General features: G+C 40.5%; 1 protein-coding gene across 3 annotated transcripts in view; it reads left to right on the top strand.

The window, feature by feature from the left end:
- nsfa (N-ethylmaleimide-sensitive factor a) overlaps positions 1–14979 on the top strand; it is a 100351-nt gene that overhangs the window by 83883 nt on the left and 1489 nt on the right. For 2 of the 3 annotated variants that reach the window (XM_061973725.2, XM_061973727.2), the window contains exons 17-20: positions 3556–3690; positions 3887–4000; positions 6632–6687; positions 9036–9097. In XM_061973725.2, the coding sequence (XP_061829709.2) occupies positions 3556–3690; positions 3887–4000; positions 6632–6687; positions 9036–9066 (336 nt within the window). In that variant the 3' untranslated portion in view covers positions 9067–9097. The remainder of the gene's footprint in view (positions 1–3555; positions 3691–3886; positions 4001–6631; positions 6688–9035; positions 9098–14979) is intronic. The other variant, XM_061973726.2, reaches the window with a different exon arrangement.

Genomic DNA, 14979 nt, shown 5'->3' with positions numbered 1-14979 from the left:
GAGCTCGGCAGAGTAACCGTGTAATACTCTTCCATATCAGTAGGTGGCAGCCGGTAGCTAATTGCTTTGTAGATGTCGGAAACAGCGGGAGGCAGCGTGCAGGTAAAAAGGTGTCTAATGCTTAAACCAAAAATAAACAAAAGGCGAGTGCCCCTAAGAAAAGGCATCGAAGCTTAGGGAAGGCTATGCAGAACAAAACTAAAACTGAACTGGCTACAAAGTAAACTAAAACATAATGCTGGACAACAGCAAAGACTTACTGTGGAGCAAAGACGGCGTCCACAAAGTACATCCGAACATGACATGACAATCAACAATGTCCCCACAAAGAAGGATAAAAACAACTGAAATATTCTTGATTGCTAAAACAAAGTAGATGCGGGAAATATCGCTCAAAGGAAGACATGAAACTGCTACAGGAAAATACCAAAAAAGAGAAAAAGCCATTAAAATGGGAGTGCAAAACAAGAAGTAAAACACTACACACAGGAAAACAGCAAAAAAGTCCAAATAAGTCAGGGTGTGATGTGACAGGTGGTGACAGTACACCTACTTTGAGACAAGAGCTATATTGATGCATGCTTGGTTATGCTTTACAGTCATATCCAACAATTGTGACAACGACTTTTTACTGTCAACTGAGTTTCGTTTTTTAATGATGTCTGCTGGTGGTGTGCCTCCGCATTTTTTCAACGCAAAAATGCACCTTGGCTCAAAAAAGGTTGAAAAACACTGTTATAGAGGAATCAGCGGCATACCGTGGTTTGTTGTCGGCAACAAGGAAGGAGGCGAAAATGCGAAAGAACGAAAGAGGAGCGAAGCCCGGCTGACGTACAGGGCTGTAACTATACGCTGACTAAGGTTAAACTTTTACCGAGTCTAACTTTCTAATGCTATAACCTGGACGTGTACATGTGTGTATTGACAATAAAAGGCTTTTCAGTTCTACAACATGTAAAAAGAACTCCGCTGCTTGGCTGCTTCGAGTTGTAAACTTGTGCGCTACCAGCGACATCACCAACGTAATAACAGGTTATATACTTTACTCGTCCATTGCCAAACACAGTAGGCACCGATCCAATTAAAAATTGTTTTTAGGAACATCATTCTTTATTTTGCCGCAGGACGTTGATGTTAATGTCTTGCAGTAGAAGGCTAAGCTAACTACACAACAAATTGAGCTGACATTGCTAATGCACCATTCACACATTTCTAACCTACTGTTATTACTTACCATTTTATTGTCTCCTCCATTGCTATAAATAGTAGTCACCGAGCCGGCCAATAAACATATTTTTTCGGAAAATCCATCTTTTTGTGAAAGTTTGTGGTTGAAGCAGAGCTCATCTTTGCACACACTGGAAGCAAATTCTTCATAGATGAAGGCACATTGCCATAAAATTTAGAAGTAAGGCTTTTTTTTTTTTACTTCAGATGAGGCTGTAAGTTAGTGTAGTGACTTGTGCTGGTTAAAGCAAACAAACAACATCTTCATTGGGTTTCATCATCGACATGATGTTGTAGCACAACCAGTTTTGCATATATTTAAATTGGCTGACTTACGGAAAGATGTTTGGGTAAATGTCTACTATACATGAATAATCCGCTGATGTCACAAAAGGGGCAATTTCCAAACGGACTGTTTCGAGGAAGTAGGAAGGAAGGCAGTATTGTTTTATAAATATTTCTGCAATGCCTCCATGGTTGGATTTCACATTTTCAGAATTTATGAAGATGTCACATACACATAAGCCGGTGCCAATAGATTAGAAAAGTTGGTTTTGCATGATAGGACCCCTTTAAACCTGATAATCACCTCCCCTGACCGGACATCTGTGGGCTACACATAATGTAAACAGTGATGCTTCAGTGATGCAAGTTTAATTGGTTCTGTAATGCAGACAGCGTCAACCATTGAAATGAATTACAAACCCCGTTTCCATATGAGTTGGGAAATTGTGTTAGATGTAAATATAAACGGAATACAATGATTTGCAAATTCTTTTCAACCCATATTCAGTTGAATGCACTACAAAGACAAGATATTTGATGTTCAAACTCATAAACTTTATTTTTTTTTGCAAATAATAATTAACTTAGAATTTCATGGCTGCAACACGTGCCAAAGTAGTTGGGAAAGGGCATGTTCACCACTGTGTTACATGGCCTTTCCTTTTAACAATACTCAGTAAACATTTGGGAACTGAGGAGACACATTTTTGAAGCTTCTCAGGTGGAATTCTTTCCCATTCTTGCTTGATGTACAGCTTAAGTTGTTCAACAGTCCGGGGGTCTCCGTTGTGGTATTTTAGGCTTCATAATGCGCCACACATTTTCAATGGGAGACAGGTCTGGACTACAGGCAGGCCAGTCTAGTACCCGCACTCTTTTACTATGAAGCCATGTTGATGTAACACGTGTCTTGCCATTGTCTTGCTGAAATAAGCAGGGGCGTCCATGGTAACGTTGCTTGGATGGCAACATATGTTGCTCCAAAACCTGTATGTACCTTTCAGCATTAATGGTGCCTTCACAGATGTGTAAGTTACCCATGTCTTGGGCACTAATATACCCCCATACCATCACAGATGCTGACTTTTCAACTTTGCGCATATAACAATCCGGATGGTTCTTTTCCTCTTTGGTCCGGAGGACACGACGTCCACAGTTTCCAAAAACAATTTGAAATGTGGTCTCGTCAGACCACACAACACTTTTACACTTTGTATCAGTCCATCTTATATGAGCTCAGGCCCAGCGAAGCCGACGGCGTTTCTGGGTGTTGTTGATAAACGGTTTTCGCCTTGCATAGGAGAGTTTTATCTTGCACTTACAGATGTAGCGACCAACTGTAGTTACTGACAGTGGGTTTCTGAAGTGTTCCTGAGCCCATGTGGTGATATCCTTTACACACTGATGTCGCTTGTTGATGCAGTACAGCCTGAGGGATCGAAGGTCATGGGCTTAGCTGCTTACGTGCAGTGATTTCTCCAGATTCTCTGAACCCTTTGATGATATTACGGACCGTAGATGGTGAAATCCCTAAATTCCTTGCAATAGCTGGTTGAGAAAGGTTTTTCTTAAACTGTTCAACAATTTGCTCACGCATTTGTTGACAAAATGGTGACCCTCGCCCCATCCTTGTTTGTGAATGACTGAGCATTTCATGGAATCTACTTTTATACCCAATCATGGCACCCACCTGTTCCCAATTTGCCTGTTCACCTGTGGGATGTTCCAAATAAGTGTTTGATGAGCATTCCTCAACTTTATCAGTATTTATTGCCACCTTTCCCAACTTCTTTGTCACGTGTTGCTGGCATCAAATTCTAAAGTTAATGATTATTTGCAAAAAAAAAAATGTTTATCAGTTTGAACATCAAATATGTTGTCTTTGTAGCATATTCAACTGAATACGGGTTGAAAATGATTTGCAAATCATTGTATTCCGTTTATATTTACATCTAACACAATTTCCCAACTCATATGGAAACGGGGTTGGTAAAAACAATTGAATTGGTGCTTGGCTTCAGCTGTAACTGATTCCTCCTGCAGGGTCGGAAGCTGCTCATCATCGGCACCACCAGCAGGAAGGACGTCTTGCAGGAGATGGAGATGTTGGACGCCTTCAGCACCACCATCCACGTCCCTAACATCTCCACTGGGGAGCAGCTGGTTGACGCTTTAGAGGTATAACACTCAAAACCAGGCCACGCGTGACCCGTCCTAACTGGGTGAGAGCTGCCGAGTCGATACAAGCACAAGCAACAACAACCTTGCCTTTTAAATATTAAAGAACCGAAACCCGTTGATGTATTCACCTTGCAGGTTCTCATGGGCACTTCTGTACTGAATCTGCACATTATGCTTTTTTTTTTTTTTGCAGCTGTTGGGGAGCTTCACGGATAAAGAGCGGGCCAGCATTGCGCACCAGCTCAAAGGCAAGCGAGTTTGGATCGGCATCAAGAAACTCCTGGTGCTGATCGAGATGTCACTGCAGGTACATGTGGCATCCAGACAGCAAATGGTTTTGTGAAAAATTGAAGGAAACGCATCGGCTAAAAGTGGTCATCACTAAGGACGGGTTATTTAAATAATCATCTATAGTGTTGTACTGTAAATCCTCGCAACATTTTCTAAGTTGGCAGCACTGATCCCTTTTGGTATGTCTTCTTATTCTCTGGCCAGAACAGTTGCTTATGAGCCGTGTTAGCTCTTTTGCAGGATTACACCAGAGAGTTATTTATTATGGTACTTGACGCATGCTTACTGTTTGCATTCTAACGTTATCATGCTAGCTTTTTTGGCCATTATAGCAGGTAAACACCTCAGAGTCATACAAACCCCATTTCCATATGAGTTGGGAAATTGTGTTAGATGTAAATATAAACGGAACACAATGATTTGCAAATCCTTTTCAACCCATATTCAATTGAATGCACTACAAAGACAAGATATTTGATGTTCAAACTCATAAACTTTACTTTTTTTTTTGCAAATAATAATTAACTTAGAATTTCATGGCTGCAACATGTGCCAAAGTAGTTGGGAAGGGGCATGTTCACCACTGTGTTACATGGCCTTTCCTTTTAACAACACTCAGTAAACGTTTGGGAACTGAGGAGACACATTTTTTAAGCTTCTCAGGTGGAATTCTTTCCCATTCTTGCTTGATGTACAGCTTAAGTTGTTCAACAGTCCGGGGGTCTCCGTTGTGGTATTTTAGGCTTCATAATGCGCCACACATTTTCAATGGGAGACAGGTCTGGACTACAGGCAGGCCAGTCTAGTACCCGCACTCTTTTACTATGAAGCCACGTTGATGTAGCACATAGCTTGGCATTGTCTTGCTGAAATAAGCAGGGGCGTCCATGGTAACGTTGCTTGGATGGCAACATATGTTGCTCCAAAACCTGTATGTACCTTTCAGCATTAATGGTGCCTTCACAGATGTGTAAGTTACCCATGTCTTGGGCACTAATACACCCCCATACCATCACACATGCTGGCTTTTCAACTTTGCGCCTATAACAATCCGGATGGTTCTTTTCCTCTTTGGTCGGGAGGACACGACGTCCACAGTTTCCAAAAACAATTTGAAATGTGGACTCGTCAGACCACACAACACTTTTCCACTTTGTATCAGTCCATCTTAGATGAGCTCAGGCCCAGTGAAGCTGACGGCGTTTCTGGGTGTTGTTGATAAACGGTTTTTGCCTTGCATAGGAGAGTTTTAACTTGCACTTACAGATGTAGCGACCAACTGTAGTTACTGACAGTGGGTTTCTGAAGTGTTCCTGAGCCCATGTGGTGATATCCTTTACACACTGATGTCACTTGTTGATGCAGTACAGCCTGAGGGATCGAAGGTCATGGGCTTAGCTGCTTACGTGCAGTGATTTCTCCAGATTCTCTGAACCCTTTGATGATATTACGGACCGTAGATGGTGAAATCCCTAAATTCCTTGCAATAGCTGGTTGAGAAAGGTTTTTCTTAAACTGTTCAACAATTTGCTCACGCATTTGTTGACAAAGTGGTGACCCTCGCCCCATCCTTTTTGTGAATGACTGAGCGTTTCATGGAATCTACTTTTATACCCAATCATGGCACCCACCTGTTCCCAATTTGCCTGTTCCCCTGTGGGATGTTCCAAATAAGTGTTTGATGAGCATTCCTCAACTTTATCAGTATTTATTGCCACCTTTCCCAACTTCTTTGTCACGTGTTGCTGGCATCAAATTCTAAAGTTAATGATTATTTGCAAAGAAAAAAAAAAAGTTTATCAGTTTGAACATCAAATATGTTGTCTTTGTAGCATATTCAACTGAATATGGGTTGAAAAGGATTTGCAAATCATTGTATTCCGTTTATATTTACATCTAACACATTTTCCCAACTCATATGGAAACGGGGTTTGAATATTTTGGAACTGTTGGCATGCTAACGTTATCATGCTATCATGCTGTCGTTTCATGCAAGCTTTTATAGCTCATTTTGCAAGAGTAATATAGCGTGCAAACCATACTTGCCAACCTTGAGACCTCCGAATTCAAGAGATGGGGGGGGAGAGGTTGAGGTGGGTGGGGTTGGGGGGGTAGCGGGGTGTGTATATTGTAGCGTCCCGGAAGAGTTAGTGCTGCAAGGGGTTCTGGGTATTTGTTCTGTTGTGTTTATGTTTTGTTACGGTGCGGATGTTCTCCCGAAATGGGTTTGAAATTCTTGTTTGGTGTGGGCTCACAGTGTGGCGCATATTTGTAACAGTGTTAAAGTTGTTTACACGGCCACCCTCAGTGTGACCTGTATGGCTATAGATCAAGTATGCCTTGCATTCACTTGTGTGTGTGTAAAGCCGTAGATGTGATGTGACTGGGCCGGCACGCAAAGGCAGTGCCTTTAAGGCACGCCCCCAATATTGTTGTCTGGGTGGAAATCGGGAGAATGGTTGCCCCGGGAGACTTTCGGGAGGGGCACTGAAATTCGGGAGTCTCCCGGGAAAATCGGGAGGGTTGGCAAGTATGATGCAAACTGGTAGTATTTCAGTTCGGCTTTGGCTTTTCACCATTCACATGCAATTTCTCCTAAAGTTGCTTTTTACAGTGTATTAATGATGCCTCACTTTACCTCCTCCAGATGGACCAAGATTACAGAGTGACAAAGTTTGTGTCCCTGCTGCGGGATGAGGGGGCGTAAGTATACTTATGCTAAAAAAAAATGTAATCATCAAGCATCAGCACCATCAATTTATATTCCGCCATCATATGTGTTGATCTCTACAGGACTGTCTCAGAAAATTAGAATATTGTGATAAATATCTTTATTTTCTGTAATGCAGTTAAAAAAAACAAAAATGTCATACATTCTGGATTCATTACACATCATCTGAAATATTGCAAGCCTTTTATTATTTTAATATTGCTGATTATGGCATACAGCTTAAGAAAACTCAAAAATCGTATCTCAAAAAATTAGAATATTTCCTCAGACCATCCATCCATCCATCCATCCATCCATCTTCTTCCGCTTATCCAAGGTCGGGTCGCGGGGGCAGCAACCTAAGCAGGGAAGCCCAGACTTCCCTCTCCCCAGCCACTTCGTCCAGCTCTTCCTGTGGGACCCCGAGGCGTTCCCAGGCCAGCCGGGAGACATAGTCTTCCCAACGTGTCCTGGGTCTTCCCCGTGGCCTCCTACCGGTCGAACGTGCCCTAAACACCTCCCTAGGGAGGCGTTCGGGTGGCATCCTGACCAGATGCCCGAACCACCTCATCTGGCTCCTCTCGATGTGGAGGAGCAGCGGCTTTACTTTGAGCTCCCCCCGGATGGCAGAGCTTCTCACCCTATCTCTAAGGGAGAGCCCTGCCACCCGGCGGAGGAAACTCATTTCGGCCGCTTGTACCCGTGATCTTGTCCTTTCGGTCATAACCCAAAGCTCATGACCATAGGTGAGGATGGGATCGTAGATCGCCCGGTAAATTGAGAGCTTTGCCTTCCGGCTCAGCTCCTTCTTCACCACAACGGATCGATACAGTGTCCGCATTACTGAAGACGCCGCACCGATCCGCCTGTCGATCTCACGATCCACTCTTCCCTCACTCGTGAACAAGACTCCGAGGTACTTGAACTCCTCCACTTGGGGCAAGATCTCCTCCCCGGAGATGGCACTCCACCCTTTTCCGGGCGAGAACCATGGACTCGGACTTGGAGGTGCTGATTCTCATCCCAGTCGCTTCACACTCGGCTGCGAACCGATCCAGTGAGAGCTGAATATCCTGGCCAGATGAAGCCATCAGGACCACATCATCTGCAAAAAGCAGAGACCTAATCCTGCAGCCACCAAACCAGATCCCCTTAACGCCTTGACTGCGCCTAGAAATTCTGTCCATAAAAGTTATGAACAGAATCAGTGACAAAGGGCAGCCTTGGCGGAGTCCAACCCTCACTGGAAACAATGCGGACCAAGCTCTGGCTTCCTCAGACCAAGTAAAAAAAAAGATTTATAACAGCAAAACAAAATCAAACATTTGAAAATGTCAATTAATGCACTCAGTACTTGGTGGGGAACCTTCTGCACGGATTACTGCATCAATGCGGCGTGGCATGGAGGCAATCAGCCTGTGGCATTGCTGAGGTGTTATGGATGCCCAGGATGCTTCAATAGCGGCCTTTAGCTCATTTGCATTATTGGGTCTGGTGTCTTTCAGCTTCTTCTTCACAATACCCCACAAATTCTCTATGGGGTTCATGTCAGGGGAGTTGGCAGGCCAATCGAGGACAGTAATGCCATGGTCAGTACACCAGTTACTGGTGGTTTTGGCACTGTGGGCAGGTGCCAGATCATGCTGGAAAATGAAATCATCATCTCCATAGAGCTTTTCAACAGATGGAAGCATGTAGTGCTCTAAAGTCTCTAGACGCGCCTGACTTGGGCTATGGAAAAGAAGCACCGGACAGTTGCAGAGTGGTCCAGAGTCCTGTTTTCAGACAAAAGCAAGTTTTGTATTTCCTTTGGAAGTCAAGGCGCTAGAGTCTGGAGGAAGGCGGGAGAGAAGCAACATCCAAGTTGCTTGAAATCCAGTGTGAAGTTCCTACAGTCAGCAGTGGTTTGGGGAGCCATGTCAGCTGCTGGTGTTGGTCCACTGTGTTTCATCAAGTCCAGAGTCAATGCAGCTGTGTACCAAGAGATTTTACAGCACTACATGCTTCCATCTGTTGAAAAGCTCTATGGAGATGATTTCATTTTCCAGCATGATCTGGCACCTTTTTTTAATTGCATTACAGAAAATAAAGGACTTTATCACATTATTCTAATTTTCTGAGACAGTCCTGTACATTCATATTGTTGGCAGACAACTTTCTGTGTACATGTTGCAGACTTCTGGGTTCCATTCCTGGCCACCAGCCATTGTGTCCAATATATAAAAACCACCCCAAACAACTAATATGAGTGTTGTTTAGCAGACTTCCCACAAAGTAATCCCACAAAGGCTTGTAGGCTCTCCTCACCGATGACTGACCTGTACGATTTATTTTGCACCAGGTTGAATGAAGGCAATCAAATCCGAATTTAGGCTGTCAGTCAGCGGCTCGCTCTGTGCATGGGTAAGGTCCACATAAATGAGCAAATGCTCAGAAAATATTCCTTGAGTTGTTAATGAGTAGTTTCTATCCGTAGATTAGTACTGTGTGCTGTTCATTTTGACAACCAGCGTCCTGTGCAGGGGACTTTTTTTTTGTTTTGTTTTGTTCTTGTAAGTAGTCAAATGCAGAGGATGCTGGCTCTCAGGAAAATACTGTATGTGCTAGCAAAAATATATGTGTGTTTATCCTAGGGATGTCCCGATCCAGGTTTTTGCACTTCCGATCCGATACCGATATTGTTTTTGCACTTCCGATCCGATACCGATACTGACCGATACCGATACTGACCGATAATGGCCTATCCGAGCATGTATTAAAGTTTAAAGTTATTTAGCCTACTTAGTTGTCAGAATCATGTTGAAAAGGGTTTTAGTACTCTTGATAACAACTAGCCAGCTGAATTAGGGGAGTTTGAATAATACACAATGGTTGGTAACAAGAAACTGACCTGTTTATTCAAGGATAAACACAAAATAGACAAAATTATACATGACAAACAGAAATGGCATCATTGAAACTAGGGCTGGGTGAATTGGCCTTTTTTTAATATTGTGATATTTTAAGGCCAAATCGCGATACACGATATATATCTCGATATTTTGCCTCAGCCTTGAATGAACATTTGATGCATATAATCACAGCAGTATGATGATTCTATGTGTTTTGATTGATTGATTGAGACTTTTATTAGTAGGTTGCACAGTGAAGTACATATTCCGTACAATTGACCACTAAATGGTAACACCCCAATAAGTTATTCAACTTGTTTAAGTCGGGGTCCACTTAAATTGATTCATGATACAGATATATACTATCAGATATATACTATCATCATAATACAGTCATCACACAAGATAATCACATTGAATTATTTACATTATTTATAATCCAGGGTGTGGAGGGGGGCGCCGGATCTAAGTGTCAGAGTTTGATATGAGAATAAATCTAAAGTTAAAATATAGGGTAGAAATGCACCCATTTGCAGGAAATGTAGTCTTGATTTTCAAAATTTTCTTTCAAGGCTTGCATGTCTACATTAAAACATTCTTCTTCATACTGCATTAATATATGCTACTTTTAAACTTTCATGCATAGAAGGAAATCACAACTAAAAAAATCACTATTTTTTTCATACGGTGTTGATGTGGAAATTTTTGCCTCGGCATTTTGATGGTGTGGACGTGTGGCACCGACAGACGTTACAATATTTGAACAATGATGACGAAAACTGTTTTCTCTGTCGTGTCCGTGTGTCGAAAATTGTTATGCGCTTATTTTTTTATTTGATTTTGTGCGTGGCATATAATTGCTATGCGCAGAGGACGTTTGAGCAGTGCGCTATTGCACAAGCGCGCACCTTAGAGAGAACGTTGGTCACACGGCTGCGCTAGCATCACAGCTAACGTTAGCCATGCTGCTACCTCTCTGCTGGAAGAGGAGGTATACGTATGTGACGTATGACGTGACAGTATGTGACGTGTGTAAGAAGGTGCGCTTGCTGTCTGTGAGAGGGAGACACAGAAAAGAGTGAGAAGAGCTTGTCGTGTAATGCCAGCAGCTAAAAGCAACTGCGTGAGAATCCACAGACGTGTGGATGTGTTGAAGGTGTGCTGGAAAATGCCGAACGGAAATTAGGGAGCATCAGAAAAGTGGAATGTATTATTTAAATAGGTGCGTTGGAAAACACAGAGCAGAGTTTTTTTTTAACTGGATCTGGATCGGCATTTTCCCATGCCTTGCCGATACGCATTTTTTTGCAAATATCGGCGGCCGATCCGATCCAAATATCGGATCGGGACATCCCTAGTTTATCCTTGTCTCACCTATTTGATAGACAGTGTAAAATGGGATACTGTATTTTTCGGACTATAAGTCGCAGTTTTTTTCATAGTTTGGCCGGGCTCCAGTTCGACTTATATATGTTTTTTTCCTTCTTTATTATGCATTTTCGGCAGGTGCGACTTATACTCCGGTGCGACTTATACTCCGAAAAATACGGTACTTCATTCACTCTCAGTGTGAACAAAAATCATATAGAGGTTAATTTGTGTCTTTATTACGAAAGTTTTTGGTTTTTTTACACAGAATTTATGTACCGTATTTTTCGGAGTATAAGTCGCACCGTCCGAAAATTAATAATAAAGAAGGAAAAAAAACATATATAAGTCGCACTGGAGTATAAGTCGCATTTTTTGCGGAAATGTATTTGATAAAAGCCAACACCAAGAATAGACATTTGAAAGGCAATTTAAAATAAATAAAGAATAGTGAACAACAGGCTGAATAAGTGTACGTTATATGAGGCATAAATAACCAACTGAGAACGTGCCTGGTATGTTAACGTAACATTCAAATAACTATAACATATAGAACATGCTATACGTTTACCAAACAATCTGTCACTCCTAATCGCTAAATCCCATGAAATCTTATACGTCTAGTCTCTTACGTGAATGAGATAAATAATATTATTTGTTATTTTACGGTAATGTGTTAATATTTTCACACATAAGTCGCTCCTGAGTATAAGTCGCACCTCCGGCCAAACTATGAAAAAAACTGCGGCTTATAGTCAGAAAAATACAGTAAATAGTAACACCCCAATAAGTTTTTCAACTTGTTTAAGTCGGGGTCCACGTTAATCAATTCATGGTACAAATATATACTATCAGCATAATACAGTCATCACACAAGTTAATCATCAGAGTATATACATTGAGTTATTTACATTATTTACAATCCGGGGGGTGGGATGTGGAGGGTTTGGTTGATATCAGCACTTCAGTCATCAACAATTGCATCATCAGAGAAATGGACATTGAAACAGTGTAGGTCTGACTTGGTAGGATATGTACAGCGAGAAGTGAACATAGTGAGTTCAGATAGCATAAGAACAAGTATTTACATTAGAAATACATTTGATTATTTACATTTGGTGATTTACAATCCAGGGAGGTGGGATGTGGAAAGTTCGGTTTTGGCAGGAACCAAATCATAAAGAGGTTAATTTGTGTCTTTATTATGTAAAAGCTTTTTTTGACACTGAATTTATGTAACGGCATTTTTTGCAATTGAATTTTCTGAACTGATTTAAAATGATGCTGACAATTTAATTGAATTAGAATTTGTGAGCAATATTTGTGTGTCTAAAAAATTTATGTTTGTTAAAATACAGTTTTAAAATTCAGTGTCTAATAAATTACTGTGAAGAAATTCAGTGCAATATATATTATAATTAGGGTTGTACGGTACACCGGGATTAGTATAGTACCACGATACTAATGAATCATATTCGGTACTATACCACCTCTAAAAAGTACCGTTTCCCGCCCCCCGTTTTTTTTAACTGGCATGACGGCATGTCGTCGTCACGTCGTGACATTGATAGTTTTACAAGCAGAGGAGCATGTTTGGCAGCGCACAATCACAGAGTACTTACATGCAGACACAGTGTGTAGACAGAAAAGGGAGAATGGACGCATTTTGGCTTAAAAACTAACGATAAAGGTGAAGTTATAACACTGAAACGCCCTCAGGAAGAGGTGCTTTAAAACATGGCTAGCTGGTTAGCGGCTAACGTCCATCCCCAGTCGGCAGTGTTTTAGCCACTTCTAAATCACTAATCCTCGTCTCCATGGCGACAAATAAAGTATGTTTCTTACAAGTATCATTCCTGTAGGACGAGGAATAGCTAAACATGCTCACCGGCGTCACATTGTAAACAGGAGCGTATCTAGTCGATACTACTATGATTACATCGATATTCTTTAGCATCACAAAATCTTTTTTCATTTTTTTTTAATTTATGTTATGTTTATAAACTCAGGAAATATGTCCCTGGACACATGAGGACTTAAATTATTTTGTATGATCCTGTAACTACTTGGTATTGGATCGATACCCAAATGTGTGGTATCATCCAAAACTAATGTAAAGTATCAAACAACAGAAGAATAAGTGATTATTACATTTTAACAGAAGTGTAGATACAACATGTTAAAAGAGAAAATAAGCAGATATTACCAGTAAATGAACAAGTAGACTAATAATTCATTTTCTACCACTTGTCCTTAATAATGTTGACAAAATAATAGGTAGATAAATGACACAATATGTTACTGCATATGTCAGCAGACTAATTAAGAGTCTTTGTTTGTTTACTTACTACTAAAAGACAAGTTGTCTTGTATGTTCACTATTTTATTTAAGGACAAACTTGCAATAAGACACATGTTTAATGTACCCTAAGATGTTTTGTTAACATAAAGCCAATAATGCCATTTTTTGTGGTCCCCTTTAATTAGAAAAGTATCGAAATACATTTTGGTACCGGTACCAAAATATTGGTATCGCGACAACCCTAATTATAATATATAATATTTGTTGCTTCAAAACTTAAGACTTACTACCGGTTGAACTTGACACCTCATCAGTTGGTTCTGAGACAAAATCGATTGTTTCAGTCTAAATTTACCAGAAACGGGTCTATTTCTGCACTAAATTTTAACGCACTGAATTTTTTTTTTTCACACTAAATTTTTACGCACTACATTTTTGAATAGAATTTATGAAATGACATTTTCAGCATCATTTGGAAAAAAAATTAAAATTCTGTTCACAAATTTCAAACACAAAAAAATCAGTCGGTATCAAAAAAAAGTATTTTGGAAATAAGACACAAATTAACTTACATAAAATCCATAATAAATGCAAAAGCATTTAGTTATTGTATAAACAACTCCAAAAACTATTTGTACCACCACAACAGCTTTAAAAACAACAATAAACAACATACCGTATTTTTCGGACTATAAGTCGCAGTTTTTTCATAGTTTGGCCGGGGGTGCGACTTATACTCAGGAGCGACTTATGTGTGAAATTATTAACACATTAGCGTAAAATAACAAATATTATTATTTATCTCATTCACGTAAGAGACTAGACGTATAAGATTTCATGGGATTTAGCGATTAGGAGTGACAGATTGTTTGGTAAACGTATAGCATGTTCTATATGTTATAGTTATTTGAATGACTCTTACCATAATATGTTACGTTAACATACCAGTTGGTTATTTATGCCTCATATAACGTACACTTATTCAGCCTGTTGTTCACTATTCTTTATTTATTAAGGACCGCAATGTCCCTTTGGGACAGAGGACCCTATTGTATTTGTAAGGTTTTATTATTATTATTCCGCCGCCTATTTGAGTTGTAATTTGACCCCCTTAACATGCTTCAAAACTCACCATATTTGACACACACATCAGGACTGGCGAAAATTGCCAGGTAATCAAAAAACCAAACCCCAAAACTCAAAATTGCGCTCTAGCGCCCCCAAGGAAAAAAAACAGACAAAACTGCTTGAAACTTCCGGTAGAAATGTCGAAGAGACATGAAATACAAACCTCTATGTAGGTCTGCATTAGACCTAGATTTCATACATTGACATCCTTCAGCAAAAATCAACAGGAAGTTGGCAATTCCCCCTTCAAAACAAAAAGTTAGTAAAAACAGTCACTTTTGCCTCTTTGAGCTGTAATTTGACCCCCTTAACATGCTTCAAAACTCACCAAACTAAACAAACACATTAGAAATTGCGATCTAATGAAAAAACCCAACCCCAAAACTCAAAATTGCGCTCTAACGCCCCCTTGGAACAAAACACAGACACAACTGCTCCTAGAAAGAAAACTCAGACAAAACTGCCTGTAACTTCCAGTAAGAATGTCTTAGAGACATGAAAACCTCTATGTAGCTCTCACTTAAACCTACATTTCATACATTGACAACCCCCAGTAAAAATCAACAGGAAGTTTGCAATTCCCCCTTCAAAACAAA

Source organism: Nerophis lumbriciformis, linkage group LG22 (genome assembly GCF_033978685.3).
Source record: "Nerophis lumbriciformis linkage group LG22, RoL_Nlum_v2.1, whole genome shotgun sequence".
Taxonomy (NCBI): domain Eukaryota; kingdom Metazoa; phylum Chordata; class Actinopteri; order Syngnathiformes; family Syngnathidae; genus Nerophis; species Nerophis lumbriciformis.
This window is presented reverse-complemented; position numbering and strand designations above follow the sequence as displayed.